The 21,419-nt window shown below is 34.5% G+C and overlaps 3 protein-coding genes across 13 annotated transcripts in view; 1 reads left to right on the forward strand and 2 right to left on the reverse strand.

Moving 5' to 3' along the window:
- LOC125057900 (liprin-beta-1) overlaps positions 1-4,947 on the forward strand; it is a 62,342-nt gene extending 57,395 nt beyond the window's left edge. For 5 of the 6 annotated variants that reach the window (XM_047661845.1, XM_047661846.1, XM_047661841.1 and 2 more), the window contains exons 10-13: positions 321-432; positions 737-833; positions 1,419-1,529; positions 3,616-4,947. In XM_047661845.1, coding sequence (XP_047517801.1) covers positions 321-432; positions 737-833; positions 1,419-1,529; positions 3,616-3,690 — 395 coding nt within the window. In that variant the 3' untranslated portion in view covers positions 3,691-4,947. The remainder of the gene's footprint in view (positions 1-320; positions 433-736; positions 834-1,418; positions 1,530-3,615) is intronic. The other variant, XM_047661842.1, reaches the window with a different exon arrangement.
- Positions 4,948-5,658: 711 nt separating this feature from the next.
- LOC125057903 (testis-specific serine/threonine-protein kinase 3-like) lies at positions 5,659-13,642 on the reverse strand. 6 transcript variants are annotated; one of them, XM_047661851.1, is made up of 6 exons: positions 11,393-11,523; positions 11,247-11,324; positions 11,080-11,184; positions 9,998-10,775; positions 9,452-9,623; positions 8,487-8,632 (listed from the first exon to the last, which is right to left on the reverse strand). In XM_047661851.1, the coding sequence occupies exons 2-6, from the start codon at positions 11,262-11,264 to the stop codon at positions 8,614-8,616; spliced, it is 1,092 nt and encodes a 363-aa protein (XP_047517807.1). In that variant the 5' UTR covers positions 11,265-11,324; positions 11,393-11,523; the 3' UTR covers positions 8,487-8,613. The 6 variants fall into 6 exon arrangements, with proteins under 6 accessions (XP_047517811.1, XP_047517808.1, XP_047517807.1 ...); XM_047661853.1 differs by having other exon boundaries at positions 8,526-8,661; XM_047661850.1 differs by lacking the exon at positions 8,487-8,632 and adding an exon at positions 8,850-9,052.
- Positions 13,643-14,223: 581 nt separating this feature from the next.
- Positions 14,224-21,012, reverse strand: LOC125057901 (ER degradation-enhancing alpha-mannosidase-like protein 2). Its single transcript, XM_047661847.1, has 8 exons — positions 20,656-21,012; positions 20,281-20,577; positions 19,640-19,883; positions 19,238-19,388; positions 18,274-18,453; positions 17,385-17,641; positions 16,158-16,402; positions 14,224-15,005 (listed from the first exon to the last, which is right to left on the reverse strand). Exons 1-8 carry the CDS (start codon positions 20,760-20,762, stop codon positions 14,348-14,350), a joined length of 2,139 nt encoding a protein of 712 aa, XP_047517803.1. The 5' UTR covers positions 20,763-21,012; the 3' UTR covers positions 14,224-14,347.
- Positions 21,013-21,419: the final 407 nt, after the last annotated feature.

Genomic DNA, 21,419 nt, shown 5'->3' on the forward strand with positions numbered 1-21,419 from the left:
GAACGTTACGATGCGGGGCGGGGATTGTTAATATTATTTTCGACTTTCCACTACTTTACACCACATAATGGTAACATTTAGCTATAAAGAGTCACTAGGTGGTCAAGAAACGTTTTACTATACTTGGGTACAGAAAAACGTTACGGCGCGTTACATGGGGGGGGGGGGTCAATAATCTCCAAAAATTGCGTGACGTAATACGTGAACGCTCCTAAAAGCGCCCATGGGCATTCACTACCATTAGGTGACCCTCCTGCTCCTTTACCCTGTTCTATAAATAAGGAAGATACATACATGGGATTTGAATATAAACATTCCAGGTGTTCACGGCGGTCTGATGCTCTTAGAACCCCGTTTCACGGCCGAGCTTTTAGCTGCCTTACTGAACATCCCCGCGAATAAGACTCTACTTAGACGACATCTTACTCAAAGGTATGAATTTTACTGTAACCAAAAATCTCTTACTTCTTTTTTTTAGTTTTTTTATTCATTTTATACCCAATAACAGTTTATTAAAAGATTATATTTAACCTTTTTCAAAGTCGAACTATTTATGATATCAATTCGAGACTGTATAAGATTTCGAAATGTATTTGAATGAAAAACATTACTAATCATCTGTATCCTTTTATCTTAACGTAAACAGAATTAGACAGAAAGAGACAAAAGAGTGAATGGTTTAGTTTTTATTGATATGAAATAATTATTTGAGTACTCTATGATTAAAAAATTTCAGATTCAACGATCTCCTAGGTCGAGATGTGATCCAGCAGAAACGTAACGCGGAACAAACTTTAGGATATCAGCCACTCACAGCTACAACCAAATACAAGGTGAAATTGCTTTATAAATTCCCGCCTGTTGCCTCAACAAATAATAAATAAAATAGATCTTTATATAAAAATGAATTGCTAACTCGAGAATAGTTGGATCGATTTGACTAATTTTGTGGAATATTTGTGGCAGTTTAGGAAAAGTTAAAACGGCGAGAATAATGTATTTAATATATTTAAAAAAATATTTTCCAATACAATTCGTTTCTAGCTTTCAAAACATTTGACTCTATTTTCTTTCATCTTTATATATTTATACGTCGCAGAAAAAAAAGCTTTAATTTTTGTTACTGATAGATTTTTTGATATATTATTTTCAAGGTATTTTACTCCATAACGTTTTCTAAAGCCTTATAGATCTCAATAACACTTTATTATGCATACAGTCAAATAGCCTATTGTAACAGTTACTATTATTAAAATACTTATTATTAAAATGTAATCTTCGTTTTAGTCAATTATAACTTTTGTTACGTTTACACGTTTGCTAAAATCTTTGTATTGAAAATATTCTTGATTTTTAAAAATTATTACCTTATATAAGTTAAAATATTTTTTTGGTTTATTTATTTTATTCCAATCCAGGTGCCAAAGAGGAGTCAGTTCTCCCTGAAACGCAAGAAGAGTCGTGATGACATGGAATTAGGCGAACTGGTGTGTCCGCTACACGACGACTGCTCAGGTGACGCTAAACCCGTAAGTCGCACTAACCATACTAACTGCTTCCCCTAACCTTTTTTAGTTGATCCCTTGATTCAGGACCGACATATGCTGCCGGGGCTTGGGTATGTAAAGAAAGGGAATTAGTTTATTATAGCACTGACATTTGAGTTCAAAACTGGTATGAGAGCGTTCAAGTATTACGTAACGCGTTTTGGGAGGGAGGGGTCCTTTTGTAAAACGTTACGATGCGGGGCGGGGATTGAATTACGCGTTATTGTTAATATTGTTTTCGACTTACACCACATTCTATAATGTGGTGTAAGTCGAAAACAATATTGTTACTATTAACTAAAGAGACACAAGGTGCTCACGAAACATTTTACTATACTTGAGTACAGTACTGTACTAGGGTACTGAAAAACGTTACGGCGAGATACATGGGGGGGGGGGTCAATAAATCTCCAAAAATTGCGTTACGTAATACTTGAACGCTCCCTATGTTACAATGTTCGAATGAAATTGGTCCTTCGGGCTTTCCGCCCTTTTAATAAAAACGGAACGAAAGCATTATTAACGCCAAAAAATTGATGCAAATGATTTTAAAGGAGACAGAAGTAATTTTATAATGAAAGTATTATTTGTGTTAAATAATTACATATAAAATCGTGAATAAAAACAAGTGATTGTTATTTCGGTTGGAGATGATTGAGTCTCCAAATAAGTAGGATTTATATAAATGGTAGACCTTAAATATGATAATTTTGAAGCGATACCGAAGTAATAATATAAATCAAGAGTAATAGTAACTTTTAAAAGAAACTTTATTATAAAGAATTAAAAGTTTAGAAGAAAACGCAATCACTCCGGCTGTGACTCAAAAAGTGTCTTAGCCTCCGAAATGAGATACTTCCAGCGCCAGTCCTGCGCCATCTCCCAATTGCTGGCTTTGAGCAGCAGCAACACTTCCTCCACTCTCTTCATCCAGCGGTACCTAGGCCGACCATTAGGCTTTCTTCACCGCCCGATCTTGACCCATGCGCTCAAGGTGCCCCAGCCAACGTATAGTTGATAAAATGTCTATTAAAGGTTTATCCTTATTCATAATAAATCAGTGTGATTGCACAGTTTTAACTCGTGTCTCTTTTCAGCTCTTTTCAGCGTAAATACAATTTGATAGAAAGAGATGGATTACTTTAGACGAGTGCAATTAGACTGGTTTAGTTTTAATATTAAAAATTATTCAGGTAAAATTCATGTGTCAAATTCAATACGTTTCTGACATACGGAAGCAAGGCTAGTACTTTTTACTAGTCGAATATAATCGGGTGTAAAGATTTTTAAGAGTTTTAGGGTCTCTTTCACAATGTATGAATAAAGTACCAAATAGCTATGCAACACATAAATTATTTGTAAGAAAAATTGTGCTATTTGACACTTCATCGGACTCATAACTTATGATGGACTTTATGTGACGAATAGCTCTATCTGACAGTCCTGTAACGCAACAATAGTGTTTATCCTACCAATAAGTAATAAATAGCTAATTTGGAACTTATCCGTACATTGTGAAACAAACCCTTAACGTATCTAACAGTTTAACAGTAATAACAGGTGTGGGTTAATGGATGGTTCAATGGGCTTTTGTGGTTTGGTTTTCTATCTTTTCTTTATCTGTTTATATAAAGCTTTTTGAAATAAAACTATTTTAAATGTAATGTTTAATATTTAAAGAACTTTATTTCTCATTACAAAAATGTATTTTTATTTACATGAGAAATGTACGAGAAATTATCACTCTTTGATTATGTTGTTCATTATAACTAGACCTAGTTGATCCCGATCTATTTGGTTTTGTTCGATACCCGGATAAAAAAAAATCGATTGGAAACTGCTAAACTGATTTTAATAAAATTACATTATCAGCTATTTTAACAATACAAAAAATTGTGTCCAGAATAGCTAAGGACTATGTTAATAGAAATTTCCTTTATTAGGTTTACAGGAGTAGGATAGTGAATGCTCTCATTTAAAATACTCTTTTGTCTCTTTCTGTCATATGTACGCTGAGTGAGACGGACTGTATAAACTAAGGGTGTGTAATGAATATTATTCAAAACAGACGACGAAAGCAAACTCAGCATCGGACGTCGAGTCGGGTGTTTGTCCCCCGCGTGACGTCACACGCGGACACTAGCGCTCGCTACGCGGATCCGCGCTCGCGATACACGCGGCTTCGGAGACCGTACTATAAAGATCACAGACCACTCAAGTTGCGACATCAAGACTCTGTAATTTCGACTTTATTGCCTTGTGTTTAGGTATAATTTTCATTCATAAAAACTAAATCTCTCGTCTCTTTCTGAATGATTGTTTATGCTGTGTTGAAAAGAGACAGCTTAAATAATGCAATAAGGTTTTGTTTTTGTTTCATTAAATATTCATGATGACTTCTGACATCCCACTACAAATTTAATTAACATTTTTTGTGACTTTTAATTGTATTTTAAAATAATACAAATTCTTAGGATGGACTGACGCCAAATACACATTCAAAAGCCTCAAATTGTTGAACGTTAAGGTTGTTATAACGTTGTTATAAAGGTGACAGGAGGAACAAAACATTTAATAACAATTTAAGGCTTTGATGATGATTCGATGTAACATTTAAGTTTTGTAATACTCTAATAAATATATGGACGGAATGTTTGTCACCTTTTCATTAAAATTTAAACAAGCGTATATGCATAGAATCTTTATATAATGTTCTAGAAGACTTAGGACCTTTAAAGAGAGACTGCGATATAAGAGGTTCTCAATATATTTTTAACTAAATACTATGCGTAAACGCGCAATTCACGATGTACTGAAGATTTAAATTTCAGTTAACCTGAAACCCTGAAACTTTTGGGGTGTCTAAAGGCGATTTTCAAAACACAACTTTTATATTTTATTTATGTTTTCAAAACACAAGACAGTTAAAATAATGGGTTTTTAGAATTTGTAAGAAAAAGCTATTAAAAATAAACTTGATTAAATGAGATATAATTAAAAGCATTCGGTGCTGAAGCCAAATATAATTTTAAATTGGTTTTTATTTTAAGTTACTGCTATCGGCACAAATCTATTCAAGAAATAGACATTCCACAATAGTATATGCAATATTTTAATCACATCTTTATTCTGTAATTTATATTTAGTTTGCAAAATATTTTGTTAATAAGTATCGTTAATGCTAATAGGATCGTCATTATAACAAAAATTCTATATTGTATTACAGCAACACTGAACTTTTTTCAAAAATAATAGAACACGACCTATAGATTACAAACGCCATATGTCAAATTTTGATGTATAGCAATATTGAATCTGTGGTCCCAATCACGCCCCGATATAGACAAAACATTTAACCAATTAACACTCATAGTATGTTTATAAGGCTGTAACACACAACTGAATTTTTTTTTTCTGGATACTGTCAATAAGAGAAAAATCTTCGCAAATGTACTTATAAGTAGTTAGAAAATGACTGATAAAGGACAATATTAAACTGGTCTCGTTCTATTCGCTGCTATTTATTACATAGTTACTGGTAAAATTTATTATAAGTACTTTAAGAATCAGAGACAAGTCCGAACTTACCCATCTGTCAAAATCCTATAATTTGTACTTGTCTTTGATTCTTAATAGTTCAAGGTGGAGATGACATTTATAGTAATGGTTGGCGCCATACAAGTTCGTTTGACAGCTTCGAACTGTCACAACTAATTTACAAAAAGAAAATAAAAGCTGTCAGCTGTCAAGTCAAGAAATAGACAATAAATGTAATCTTTGCCTTGTACAGATGCGTGTTGAGTTTTTTAAGAGTTTTCATCGTTAGAGTTTGATAACGTATTTAAATAAGTATTTATTAAGTATGAATTGCCAATTTATGAAATGCCTGTATATCGCACAATACCAAATAATGCATTTTCGAGGGTTCTTTACAATCTTTTTTCTAGCTTGTCTATGTCACAAGTCAATTGTCTTTGATTTAATGTTTTTGATGCGTTTACTAATGATCCCGTTCCTAGTGATTGTGCCAAAAAGCATAAATTGTGCGATGCCCATATGAACCCTTGTCTTCCATAACAATGTAAAACTAGAAATAAGTGTTATAATCCAGTTGAAATACAACTTGTAACAATAAATATATTAAATAATTTTTACAATAACTTAATATCATGGTTAATATAAATTAATAAACACTGATTGAATATCCTTGTCTTTCATTCCCTTTCCTCGAGCAAAGGTTGAGATTTTGCGAAGTTTGAGTCGGCGTTCTTCAATACTTTTAAACCCTCTGAAAAACAATTTATATAAATAGTTTTTAATAAGCAGGTATTAAATGAAAATTAAAACTAAATTACAAAAATTTCTCACGATGTCGTAAAATTATAACGACCTTTTGAGCTTAATATTAGAATTTCAATATACATATATTTATAATCATTTGTTTTTGTTTGAAGCTGAAATTTTTAACCCTTTTTGAATATATTTTTTAGTAAATAAGATAAAAATGGGAGAGTTTTATGAAGTAAAAAAGACCGGCAACGCACTTGCGCAATATGAGTGTCCATGGGCGGCAGTACCATTTAAAATCAGGCTCCTGCCCGTTTGCCTCCTATTACATAAAAAAGTAAGCTTTTAAATTAAATCAACAAGAAAAAATAACAATTACGTTCAACTTTTAAGTCGAATTTCACTCTGCGTTGTAAGAATTTTCCTGCTCTGAGAATAAACTCAGTAAATTATAAGTTCATAATGATTATAAATTCGAAAGTTTGGTATCAGCTAATTCTAGGCTAAGTTTAGCCTACAGAAATTATGATTTATTTATTTATAGACTACGGATATTATGATATCCGTAGTCTATAAATAAATATTTGGCTTATAATAAGCTATTTAAAAAATTAAAAGTTAAATTATAAAAAATAACCTTTGCCTCGCCCTTTGCGCCGTAGTTCCGCGAGTCGCTCCACTTCGCTCTCGTCCTCAAAGTGCTCCATTTCGCGTCTCTGCGACTCTTCTTGTGCTTGCTTTAGAAGAGATTCCTCAAGAAACGTTAGCTCTGAAAATTTTATTAAAAGATTGTAGCCCCAGTATAGTACTAGTCACTCCTGAATACTTCCTGCTTTTAAAGACTCTATAAACTACGAGCTAAGGAAAAAGTTTATTATCACAAGCAATGTGCTTATGCACACAAGGGTTCTCATTTTTTTATAGTAGTATTGTACGAGCCAAGGCTGTACATTTTGCTCACTCAGGCTTTCTTAGTTTTATAAGCGTGATGATTCCCTATGTACGTGCCAATGCTACGAGCATTTGCTCATTTACAAGCATGACGATTTCCTAAATCGTCGTAGTCACCCCCCGAGAGTATAGCCCGACGCAGGCACTCTCTTCGACTGTTATTTCGCAATCATTCGGTACATAGCAATTAACATTCCATTATTTCGCTTATATTCTATTGTTATACGCGAGTGGTTAATACAGAGTAAGACAAAAATCTTATATTATTTAAAACACCCGATGACCCAGGAAACGTACAAGTATAGTTATTGATTAAGAAGAAATACAATACTCTAAAACCCTACTCTGGCTAATTGTTAGACATTGATTGATTAGAAATTATAAAGACTTTAAATAGAGCCACTCAAGCGAAAATAAATCATTCATAATATAAAGAAACGGTACTCGCACAATTCAACATCAATAAATATAGTTTAAAAAAGCTATAAAATACGCTTTTAAAGCACTTTAAACTAAAAAGTGAAAAATAATTCCTAATTTAAGCTGAAAATGGTAATGAACAAAAAATACTGGTATTATTGTGAAAAAGCGTGAGTTGCTCGATAGACGAAAAATATGGCACAGAGCGCCCCACGCTTTTTCACACTAGCAGCAATACGTGTTGTCTCAATTTAATCGTATTGCTTTGTGGACTTAAAAAAAATTTCATTGTTTTTTTCGAGATAAACCTATGAAATTATTATATTGTCGCTGATTCTTTATAAGTGTACAAAGTTTGAATTAAATCTGTCCGTTTAAAGTGGGTCAAAATCGAGTCCGAAGGAGTCGGTTACATACATACATACATACAGGTGAAGCTAATATAAAGCGTGTAAAAAGGAATAAATGCAAACACGTACTGGTTAATCTGGGGTCCATAGCTATCCAGGGTCCATTGAAGATGGAGGCAGCGGTGGGTCGAGCTTTGGCTTCCGGCTCCATTAATTGCGTAACCTGTAGCTTGCATTCAGACGATAGTTGGTTCACTACTCCAGTGCGAAAACGCCATTTTCGCATCACCTAAAATATTAAACAACTGTATGGAGAACTATTTATTTAAAACAAACGGATTTCTTCCGTAAGAGTACATCGTTAGGTAAACTTATCAAGATGTTCAAGAAAAAATATCACTAAAATTAAGCGAGAAAAATTGTAATTCCCTAGAAACCAGGAGATTTCATTATTATATTTTACCGTTTTAATATTCTCTAATTCACAAGAAACATCGTTTCACTTCGTAAAACTCATCCATCTATTTCCATAAAAAGAAACAACATCTGTGAAACACAGAAAGCCTGGTACTAGCTCCAATAGCAGTCGAAAAGAAGTGCAAAGAAGTCTAGTAGTTAAAGTAGTCAGCCTTGCGATTCTGTAACTCACTTTTTGAACTCTGCGGTTTTTGCAGCGACGGTCGCGCTCAAATCAGTCGTAAAGCAGTCATTTTACGATTTGGCATTCTGATAAGGAGGGAGCTTGTAGTTTATTATTTTTGAGTTACAGAATCGCAAGGCTGGTCTTGTGAAATTTTGTCACACGATTTGTATGTGCTTTGGAAGACTTGTAATGGCACCTCTTAATTAGTATATCTGAAAGGCTGAAACAGAGCAGTAGGTATGTACCTGTTTCTCATATAATTTCTTAACCGAAGTCTCATTGAACGGCAGCGCCTTATTGAGCATTGTGTACATTATAATTCCAATCGACCACATATCCGCCAGTTTCGGGAGGTACGGTACGCCTTTCAACACTTCTGGTGCGGCGTACGACAGCGAACCACAGTACGTCTCACTTAAGACGTCGCGGTCCCGCTGTCGGACATTGCGAGCAAAACCAAAATCTGTTATTTTGACATTATAATTAACGGTGATCAGTATATTCTCACATTTCAGATCCCTATGCGCGATATTAAGTGTGTGTATGTAATGAATTCCCGACAGTATCTGACGCATCCAAAGTCTACTTTGGTTCTCCGGAACAGCGCCGTTCTGAGTGAGGAAATCTAATAAATCTCCATTCTCCGCGAATCGGAGGAAAATAAAGTATTTAGCGCGACGCTGAAATATGTTAGACACGTGTACGATGTGCGGGTGATTGACTCGAATTAGAACATCTAGTTCGCGTGGCAAGAATTTAGTGAGATAGTCGCGAGGCGCCTGTGCTGTATCAATTACTTTACAGGCCATGACCGTGTGCCGGGTCTCGTCAACCATATGAGTCGCTTTAAACACCTGAAAGTAGTAAGTTTTATAAACGATTGTTAACATTTTAGTTGAGTTTCTTGTTGTAACCGCTTACTTTAGCATAAGAGCCTTCACCAACTATCTTCTCTAATATAAATCCCTTTTCCTGTAATACGGCGATGTCGGATTGTGTGGCTGTGAGTTCAAATTTTTCTGTTGCTGGCATTTATGCGACTTATTGCCACGCGCGCATTGTTACTTTATTTTTACTTTTATTAACATATTTACATAGTGGCGATTGTGTTAAAGGGTTAAAAAATAAACGTTAAAAATAAAGCTACATCTTTGTGATTGATGTCAAAAACCTCAAAACTGACATTGCAACAAACGGAAAATGACAGTGTTAAAAATTGTAACAAAAAAGTTTTTAAGGTAATATTTGTTTACCAAGACGATGTGGAGTCGTCGATATCATACGTAGCTTTTACTAGAGATTTGTCGGGAAGGCAGGATGTGTCCTTTTCCTGTCTAATAGGCTCCGTCACTTCCACCTGCTGCATGCTTAAAATTCTCTCCTCTCTTGCTTTCTTAAAAGCTGATGTTTCTTGTGTATTCCACTCTAAAAATTTCTTAATATATATAAATTACGTGTCACGTTGTTTGTCCGCGATGGACTCCTAAACTACCGAACCGATATCAATCAAATTTGCACACAGTGTGTAGTTTGATCCAACTTAAAAGATAGGATAGCTTACATCTGTGTGCGCTGTGTTGAAAGTACCAACGTTTCACATAAGCTACAATTTAATGGCATAACCACCAAAAAAGCATGGTGGATTGGTGTTCTCCTGCCGTTTCTCTTGAATAGTTTACTACTATGTAATATAACAAAAACCTTAGCCCCAGCAACGCTTGGCCGGTCTGCTAGTCAGTATATAAAATAAAGCATTGCATCATGAGAGAACGCAAAAACACAAGAGAAAAAGTATTTACCCAACAATCTCGAATCCATAGCGATCCACGCACCGTTAATGATATTGTCCACTTTGATTCTATTTCTGTAATTCGGTTCTAGCATTAAATGTACAAGGCGTTTACAATTCTCTGAAAGCGATTCTTTGTATCGCGATCGGAATCTCCAGCTTTTGTTTAACTGAGCTTGGTACAATTGCTTGATATGCTTATCTTCAAAGGGCATCGCTCTGTTAAGCATAACGTACAGCACAATACCTAGGGACCAAATATCCGTGGGCTTAGGGTAATAGGGTGATCCTTGTAAAATTTCTGGCGCAGTGTATGAGAGCGATCCACAAAACGTCTCGCTGGGAATGTCTTTGAATCGTTTGTCCACGCACATCCTGGCAAAACCGAAGTCTGACAATTTTGCGTTTTGATTAGCGGTGAGTAGTACGTTCTCACATTTTATATCGCGGTGAGCTATTTCCAACTCGTGCATATATTGAATGGCGAGAGCAAGCTGACGCGTCCAAATCCTAGCTTGGTCTTCTTGTACGGCACCTTTTTGCAGAACATGCTCTAACAAATCCCCGTTTTCCATATAACGCATGAATATGAAGTATTTATATCGTCTTTGGAAGATGCTGTGAGTATGCACGAGATGTGGGTGGTTTAATTTAATTAGCATATCTATCTCCCTCGGTAGAAACTTCTTAACAAAATCTTTTGGAGCCGTATTGGTGTCTATGATTTTACAAGCGAGAACTGACAAACGATCCTTTTTATTAGGATTTCTGTATTCTGAGAGATAAACCTAGATAAAAAGAAATGTGTTAACAAATACGATTTATTTAGAAAACAAAACATTTATCCTAAAATATGAAAACATAAAGGGCACTGATAGGCCTATTACCGCCCTCCTCCACAAACAATGTTTAAAAAACCAGAAACAAACAAGAAAAAAAGAGCATATAGCGCTAAACAAATAATTATTAACACATACAGTAATTAAATTGTGAGACAATTAGTAATACGACCAAACCTACTCGTGCAATTCTTACACAAGTTTTCCTAATGGCGCTTAAATTAATAGCTTTGTATTTATTAATGTAACATACCTTGGCATAGGAACCTTCGTTTATTTTCTTTATCATTCTATACCCCCGAGTCGCAAGCGTTAGTTGTTCAGAGCCACTCAATTTCAAATCTTCCTCAACATGAACCTACAAGTTATATATTATAGGCGTAAACGATTCATAAATGAGTTTCTTAACAATAACAATACCTTTGCTTTCGCTTCCATTTAATCGTGTTTTTTCTGCCTGGCAGTTAAATTAGCTAAAGATTTTATCATTTCACTTGCCTGAAACAAAAGAAATATCATTCAGTACATAATGATTTAAATATACTGTGTGAAACAAGTATACCCACTCTATAGGAATCTCTCGTTTCTCTGCTTAATATGTCTCCTTGCCTTTTTGGCGGGTTGCGATGCGAATCTGATAATCGACGGCGCTCTTCGCGCGCTTTTTGTAATGCCGCTGCTTCAACTGTGTTAAGAGCTAAAAAATGATAACAGAATATCGTAATACATTTATAATACTTAATTATTTTTCGACGGCTCATTGGTCTAGTTGTTAGTACCCCTGAGTGCGAATCCATGGGTCCCGGGTTCGATCCCCGGCTGAGACAAACATCGATGTGATGAGCATTTGGTGTTGTGCTTAGGTCTTGGGTGTTTAAATATGTATATCTATCTATAATATGTATGTATATCCGTTGCCTAGTACCCATAACACAAGCTTCACCAGCTTAGCATGGGACTAGGTCAATTGGTGTGAATTGTCCAATCATAGTATTGTCTTTGATTGACATAACCTTTACACATTTAAAGAAAAAACTGTTTAGCCGGATTAAAGTTATGTATTTTTATAAATTTACAACCATTTAACATAATTTTAAATTTATCCGACGTTTCGCGTGCTGTACAGCGTGCGTGGTCACGGTGACCACGGCGATAGTTGTAAATTTATAAAAATACATACCTTTAATCCGGTTAAAAAGTTTTTTCTTTAATTGTCCAATCACATTATTATATTATATTATACAATGCAAAAAGCAATTTGTATAAAAGACAACATACTTGTAAGTCTACTGTCCATAGCAATCCATTCGGAATTGAGGACTTGTGCCGCCGAGTGGCGTAGGCCAGGATCCGGCTCCAATAAATGCTTCACCACAGATTTGCACTCTAAAGATATAGCACTCGCTACACGTGATCTAAATCTATACTTTTTTCCCATCTGCTGTTCATATAATTTTCTCATTCGTGTATCATCAAAGGGCATAGATTTATTTAACATTACAAATAGTACAACTCCCAACGACCAAAGATCAGTTTGCTTCGGCAAATACGGCTTGCCTCTCAAGATCTCCGGAGCCGCGTAGGACATAGACCCACAATAGGTCTCACTCAATACGGGCTGATCTTCCTCGTCAACGCAAGACCTCGAGAACCCGAAATCGGAAAGCTTTACGTTAAAATTTGCTGTCAATAATACGTTTTCGCACTTTATATCACGGTGTGTTATTTCCAACTCGTGAAGGTACTGGAGAGCCAAAGCTAATTGACGGAACCAAACTCTCGACTGATTTTCAGAAACGCAACCATTTTTCAAAATATAACCCAAGAGATCACCGTTTTCAGTGTATCTCATAAAAATATAGTATTTAGTTTTCCGCTGAAATATGCTGTGCACGTGTATCAGGTGAGGATGGTTTAATCGTATCAAAACGTCTATTTCACGGGGTAAAAACTTTACAACAAAATCCTTTGGGGCTTTTGAGGTTTCAATGATTTTACACGCGAGTGTAACTTTATTGGCGCCTTCCTTAGCGGCGTATTCTGTTAAATATACCTGTGGAAGAGTATAGGATAATGGAATCTATGTGAATATGAAATTATGGTTTAAAAAACTTTAGATGTGAACCTTTGCGTAAGCACCTTCGCCAACGAATTTCGTTAGTTTATAACCTTTAGCAGACAAAGTATTTTCTTCGGATGCTGATGTTTTCAGATCGGTCATGATAGATCGTGCATGAGGCCAGGGAAAGAGCGGCGCTCACTCCTAGCATAGCACGATTCAAACTCATTGAGAGAAACCCGAGCATTTTTGTGTTGTTATATTTTTTTATATTTTTACTTATTAATTTTGTCTATTCACTAACATGTTGATGATGATATTACACTAACATGTTGACCTTATTTTGACATGCTAACGTGACAGATCCTTTAATCACTTGTCTATTTATCCCTGGTATGAAAGAAGATTTACTAGGTGATTTTGAAATAAGACAAAATTTTCGATATCAGTCTTTTATTTAAATATATAAAACTTTGTTAGGGGCCGTTAAACTATTACGTAAGCAGATTTACTGCAATTCATCCCCTCCCCCTCCTCTTGTCATCAAAAGTTAGCAAAGCTCTCAAAAACAATAGTAGGTACATAAACGTATTAATTTTTTGTAGGAAAACTCGAAAATGCATTTCATTTTCAAACATAGACAATGGGTACTATGTGTAAAAAAAGTAAATGAGGCTATGTTCACATGTAACGCGCGATCAAATTTGAAGAGCGTTCACATGATAAGCGCTAACGCGCGTTGCGAGAGTACTCGTCAGTCTAGTTCGGTAGAACGTAGAAAATGGACGTGGAAGAGGCTAATATTTTGTGGTTATATTATAAAGAAAAATATAGAAAAAGAAAACGTACACATTGGGTTCATCCAATTTTGAAAAAAAAATCAAATTATATTATATTTTTTAAACAAATTTGCTATATTCCAACTTGCTGACATTTTTTCTACTTCATCGATTAGTAAGTCGATGTCAATATCTTCAATTTCACTAATTTTAAATGCGAGAACAAAATATAACTACGAAAATTACATGCGATCGCGATGAAAGCGCGCGATCATCTGAACAGCAAACGGACATTACATTAATATCAAAGCGCGCGTCAACGCGCGATCACCTGCGTCTAGAGACTTTTTCTCTGAGCGCCGCGTTGACGAGCGTTAACGCGCGCTCATGTGAACAGTTGTATGAAAATACCACAATGTCTAGTCGCGCGATTTGAAAACGCGCGTCAAGTTTTTGCCATCTGAACATAGCCTAATTACTGTTGACGTAACCACCAAATAAGGAAATTAAATCGAACAACTTGAACAGCCCCTTAAATAAATAACAACAAAAATAATTGTTGAAACAGTCTGCTACCTCTTAGTTTGAAATAAAAATAAATAAATTTATGAAAACAAAAACAATGCATTAGTGAACTCACTAAAATTAGATTTCTTTAACTATATTAAACAAAACACATTTCTCTATACTTCTAATTGTTTTTTATTTAAAAACTCTCCAGCTAACGATATTCGTTGTAAGAAAGATGGCACCGGCGTCAACAAAAGTTCGAACTTGTCCACATCTGGGTGAATCGGATATTTATTCTCACGTCTCATTCTCTCAAACATATGCTGCGGTTCGCATTTGTGCTTTGTCTTCCAGTCGTTATTTAAAAAGTCCTGAATTACTTTGGGAAGCAATTTCATTGTTTCCTTCGCTCGCGTTGTACTCGGCAATTCTAATTCTTCATGTTTTTCGGGGATTATAATATCGTCCACATCGACTTTCTCAGTGAAATTTTCTTCTTTTACTTCTTTATTCTCTGTTTTGTTGAAGAAATTGTTGATACGATCTTTCAAAACGTCGCTTAGTTTTGTTTCATTTTTGGTTTTCTCTCTCTCTGTACCGTCTATGTTTACGTAGCCCGTTCTTGTCTCTGTTTTGATGAACACTTCATTTTTACTTGTATCACGTGATGTATCTGTTTGTGAGATTGTTTGAGCTTCTATAGGCTCCGATAACATTTGAGTTACAGTTTTTTCTGTTGCTTTAGTTGAATTATCAATCATAGTCATGAAGTGTATGTTATCTTCTTCTTCTAACATTTGGTATACTCTGTGTACTTCGCTGATATTTATCCTGCAAATATTTATAGGTATAAGTTACAATTTAGTAAAGAAAAAGTCGAAGCGCATACTTGACCAATGAATATGGGATTTTCTAAAGGAAAAATATACGTGAACGAAGGCGGTATGGTTAAATACGTGGCCGGAAGATAAATGTATAGTATGTGGAATAAATTAATGAATTCTTCGCGAATGCAGCAGAAATGCTTTTTAATCTGATATTGATATATTCGATAGTGGGCGGATCAATTTAAAAAAAAAGCGTTATTAAGCAAGAATCGGGTAACATTAGACCAATAAGTATCTTTAAATAAGTAATTACTAAGTAAATTTTTTTTTTTAATTAATGGCAATAACCTTTTTGGCAATCGCTTTTAACGCTTTTTCTTTTAAAAATCTATCATACCAACAATATTTTCTAATAACTGTTTTCTTCCTGTGTTTGTTACATACGGTCTGTGGGATATGACATGAGGGAAATAAACTATTTCGCTTTTACTATTATTATTATAAACAAACATTTAACTAGATTCCGTCTTTACACGGCGTCGCCCTTATCAACATTTAGTTAAGTTAGTTTTTCCGGTGTTAACTTATCCCTGATGTCGTAGGTTCGAACCCTGGCAGCACCATTGGACTTTTCAATGTGCGCATTTAACACTCGCTCGTAAAGGAAACGTGAGGAAACCGGCATCCCTTACGTTTTCCTCAACCTTTTTTGTGCCATGCCCTACACCTTTTTAAAATTCTAATGTAAGATATTATGTAAGATACAAAAAAGAACCACATATTATGTAAGATATGTAATTTTTTATATGTCAAATTGAATTGTTCACTTATAAACTTAAATAGTAGATTTTAGGGTGAAATCACTAGGAAATTGTTAACGAAACTCAGTACCTAAGTGAAATTTCAAAACATAATGAAAAACGTTGACTCCATTTTCGAATTGCCCCCCTTAAAATCAAATTTCCCCCTGTAGGGCCTGGGACCCACATTGGCAAACACTGCCTTAGATCCAAGTCGATGTCACGTGTCAGGCACAGATGGCTAATCACCCATAGCTACTAGAAAAATAAATACAAAATCTCTGGACCTCAGATTTTCGTACTTATTTTTTTTATATTACAACAACCTTAAGCGCCTGAAAATGTCCAAAACCTACCCTTGCCTTGCTTCATGGCAGCAATACAACATTGTCGGGTCAATTGGATGTGCTTCGGTATTAAATATATATCCACCGACGTCCACAATACATTCACCATTTGGCGTGTCTATCACCGTCCCGTGTACGCCCGGGTTGTGAATGAAGTTATCCGGGTCAAAAAGGAGGTATAGATACTTTGTCGTCTCGGCTAAGAAAAACGACTCCATTCGGTTCTCTTTGCGATGATCACGGACATCTTTGATCTAGGAAATTAATTAAATTTTATGTATTTCTTAATCCTCCCGCTAACATTAATTATATATAATAAAGATAGCCAAAGGTGGAGTATATAATATTTACAAAAAGGTTCAATAATTAAAAATTATTTAATTTATTCAACTTATTAGTACCCATCAACCCATTTCGGTTCAAACTTATGTTCATAATTCTTATCGCAAGTCACGATCTCGTTTTGAGCCCTGTCAAATGTGACACGGTTTGACAGCTCTAGAAACTAGATTTAAGTTCGATGACCTTAGTCTAACCAACTCAATCATTACACATTACATTACATTTTAAATGCTCAGAGATTTTAGGATAGACGTGACGAGAGACTCAGTGCAAATATGACGTATGTCAAAATCCATTTGACATATTTCGCCCGTTTGACATCTGACACACTTAAACTCCCATATGCCTAAAAGTCGTGCTTTGTTTCAATTTTCTTACATCAACACTAATTATGCAAAAAACTCAGTTTTGTATCGCGCAGCCCGTACATACATGACCAATATTTAAGCCTTGACTTGTTTAAGCTATTGTGGAATATGTTTAAAATGATGTATTAAGAATATCAATTGCGCAAAATCATCACTATATTTATTGAATATTTTTTATTTCGTTTTCCCCTTTTATAAATGTTTAAACCTTTTAGTAAATATTATGTATTACATCTTTGGCTATATTGTGTAATTGTTTATTATATATAATTTTTGTTAGCTGTAGGATTACGAAAGAAATAAATGTGTAAAACACACGGATTATGACAGATAACGTTCAAATAAGATATCTCTAAATAATTGCTTTAAACGAGAAATATTTTAACAAGCATAATATCATGGAATTGTAATTGTCTGCTGAACTAAATAAATATTATTTAAGAAACCTTTAATAAGAAATGTTTTAATTTATTTTGTATGAGTACATAAATTTATTACACAAAGAACATAACATTTAATAGCTTACCGTTGCATAGCCACACGGTGTCCATGCACTGTGCTGAATACTTCTTAGAATATCCTCACCCATTTGCAAGAGTATCGGATCTCTCGTTTCTCTATATAAATACATTATTGACTCTATGAGCTCCGGCCTTAGGGGATAACTCTCCCTTGACGAAGATGCCTCCCCCGTGCCAAGATTATATACTTCCGGTGTAAAACCATACTGTTTCCATACACTGTGGTAATTGTGGATTATTCTCATCGCTGTATCGCTTTCGCCTGGAACGAAATTTTTAGGTTTTGGGATTTGTCTTGAGCGCTGTCAAATATGTCAAACTTCATAAGGGAAAATGCTTGACAGCTCTTGACAGAACTAGATTTAGGTATGGTTAACGTTCTATAGTACGGGCCTTAGGCGTTATACAAAAAAAACTGTGATCATTTCTAAATGGATCTTGACGTTCGAGTGATAATGTCTATAATACAAATTTATACTATACTACGTCACTCCGACGCAAAATATTGTTCAATGACTGAAAGGCCGGCAACGCACTTGCGAGCCCTGTGGCATTGAGTGTCCATGGGCAGCGGTATCACTTAACATCAAGTGAGCCATCTGTCAGTTCACCCTGTTCTATATAAAAAACATAATTTAAAAAATAGCAGAAACAAATATAAAAACAATATCATTATAATAGTACGGACGTATTAAATGTAATAAATAATAAAAAATTATAAACAAAATAAAACCAACTAAAATGTATAATATGTAGGATACTCTTGAAATACTAAACCGATTTTGATAAAACGTAGTCTTATTAAAGAATATTTCCGATTGAAAGGTTCATCTATATCACTTAGTTTAACACATACACCTATTAGAGGTCGGTTAAAACATAAAGTATGCTCACCAATTAAGCTAAGAACACCAGGCCAGTAGGACTCGAGTGACTGAAAAACGGGCAGCGTGACGTGTCCTCGCAGCATCGTGGCCCACACGTACCAATCATCTTTCTTCAAATATTTATCAATGTTGGCACGGGCCTCATTAAACATTGACATTAATTCCGGCCTTTCCAACAATATTGCGCCTTAAAAATTTCACATATATAAAAGTCCACCTTTATTTAAGGCTAAGAGGGTAAGAGCAGTGTTGGCCTAGTGGCTTCAGCGCGCGACTCTCATCCCTGAGATCGTAGGTTCGATCTCTGGCTATGCACCAATGGACTTTTAATGTGCGCATTTACTCGCTCGAACGGTGAAGGTAAACATCGTGAGGAAACCGGCTTGCCTTAGACCCAAAAAAGTCGACGGACTGTGTCAGGCACAGGAGACTGATCACCAACTCGCTTATTAGATTGATCATGAAACAGATTAAAAAATCTGAGGCCCAGACCTAAAAAGGTTGTAGCGGCACATATTTTTTATTTTTTTATTTAAGGCTACATTTTGTCGTTCCTCAATAGTACTTTTTAAGGCACAAGTAGTTAAGGCACTAGTACCATTTCGTCAAAGGTCGACAACACATCCGTAAGCTCCGAGGCGTTGGAAGTGTCCATGGGCATGCTAATTTTTCCCATAAAAAGTCCTGAGCTGCTCTATTTAACGGTTTTGCGAAATCAAAATCGTGGGGAAATTAAAAGTACTTCAAGTCAATAGCACCCACAAGTATATTGGTACAAATTTTATGTAATATATAAATATACATTTCACATACAAGTAAATCAAAATATATTGTAATAATATATTGCTTCATAAAATGAGAGCCTAAATATTTTACCTAATTAATATAATATTTTAGTACTTGATACTCTATTTATATAAGAATACTTCAGTCATTTAACATCACATGATAGCTTACTATGCAATAATTACCTTTAACTAAATACTCAAAATAAGAATCCACTCCTCCCCCAATACCAGCATCCTGGGCTGTCCAGCGGCCGGTCATCACATCTATATGATTCCCCACCAAACCAATTGGTGACCTATGATGGTACAGAGCTTTCAATGCATTGTATGCAACCTAAAACACAAAAATTTAAATTGAATTTTTTTTTAAATTTATTATAGACACAATATGTATTTACTATTATACAGTATGGGTTACTAAAAATGAAAAATAGCTAGAGTGGGTTATTTTTATAATTGTATAATTAAATATTTTGGTTTGATTGTTTATTTATTGTATAAAATCATGTCATGTTTTATTAAAAATAAATACTTGAAATTATTTTTGTTGTGTAGAACGCACAGCAGTAATATATATACAATTACCTCTTCATACAAAGGGTCCCCTGTCAACCTGCTTAGAGTACCAAATTCAATGATAAATGTCCCCACACCAGCAGTACAAGTGATACTTGTTTCCCCAGGTGGAACTCCAGATCTTAAATTAATTGTTCCATATGGCATACCAGTGGTTGTATCAAATGCAGCTATGAGCCTATGAGCAACATCCTCAGCTAATCTTAATAATGGGCCATTGCATGGCCAACCAGGCTCTAATTTCATACCAGACCTATAATATAAAAAGAAATAGAAAAACATGACAAAATCAGTTTTTGTTCCTCCTTCAGTATAAGAATCCATTACTAGTAGTTTAGTTGCCACAACAAGAAGGATTAGGAAGTTGTAGTTGATTAGTGCCAAAAAAGAAGTGATATGAGTAAAGTTAATAGTTAAACCTACAAGAATTCGGCTCTTTAGCCAAGCAAGTTGATAGTTCTAGTTAGGTTGTTTAGTCTTAAGCATGTTGCAGTAGTTACAATATTGTGACTAGACATACATAATAATAGGTAATTATGGTTTATAAGGTACAACTAGCCCAAAAAATCAGTACAACAATTTTAATACAGATAAAAGTATTATAGAAATATCTAGTTAAAACCATCTTCAAAGTCACTTATGCAACTTACTTGTGAGATAAAAGATGTGCACTCAATAAACCACCAATTATTCTGATATTAGTTTCAAACACAGAAACATTAATATCTGTATCAAAGTCTTTTCGCTCCAACACTATGTCTACCACTCTATTGAATTCAGTGTAGTTTCCCATGATAACTAACATGTCCAGGGAATCTATAAGAGTTAGGGAGTAGCTACCCCAAGTATCCATGCCATCACAACTCAATGGACGCAGCTCATCATATGGATATGCATATTTTAAATAACTATCATAAGCATGCTGGAACATTTCACGAACCTCCTCTCTGAAAGAGTGTTTATTAATTACGTGGCTATTTACTAAAACATACACATAAAGGTACATTTAAAGTCTGTTAACTTACCGCAGTTTTATTATATCTTCTTTTTTATATTCGCGTATTGTATAACACAAATGACTTAAACTAATAACTGTAATTAAATATATATGGATTCTTGGTACGAAATGCATTGTAACAGAACTATTAGATATCGTATTTTTGACTTTTCATAAATTATACTAAAAGTTCGGCTTTGCTAGGTTACAATAATTACATTTTAAACATTATTTTTATTTATTTAAATCTAACATTTTAATTTAATTTGGCACAACTGATACAAAGTAGTTAAAAATTACGAACTATGTTGATAAAATATATTAATTGATACATTAAAATTAAATGTTATGTTTTTCTACTGGAATTGTCTGTGATAAAACTTGCCAAATCCCAAGTCACGAGTGGCAAGTGCCATCTGCCAACACTGCAACTATGTACAAATCCTGTATAAACATAGATAAATAATACACTATACTTATGGTTTCAGACAAGTTTTTGGTTTGCAAAGCAATCAATGCTATTCTGAATTCTGGCTTGCAAACGCTAATCTTAAAACATAAATTGCTAAAAACATACCTTTAAAATTTATTTTAACAATTCCCTAACTGGATGCAAATTGTGAAAGTGCATCATAATTTGTTCATACCAGGATACAGTTATGTTGTTATTTAAGGTTTTATCATACTTAGCATTTTTTATATTTTCAGCTTGATAATTTAAATATTTCCGATATTATTGCGTTAATTTTATAAAAAATTCAATATACTGTATATTTCGCTAAACACAGTCTT

This window comes from Pieris napi, chromosome 17, assembly GCF_905475465.1.
Source record: "Pieris napi chromosome 17, ilPieNapi1.2, whole genome shotgun sequence".
NCBI lineage: Eukaryota > Metazoa > Arthropoda > Insecta > Lepidoptera > Pieridae > Pieris > Pieris napi.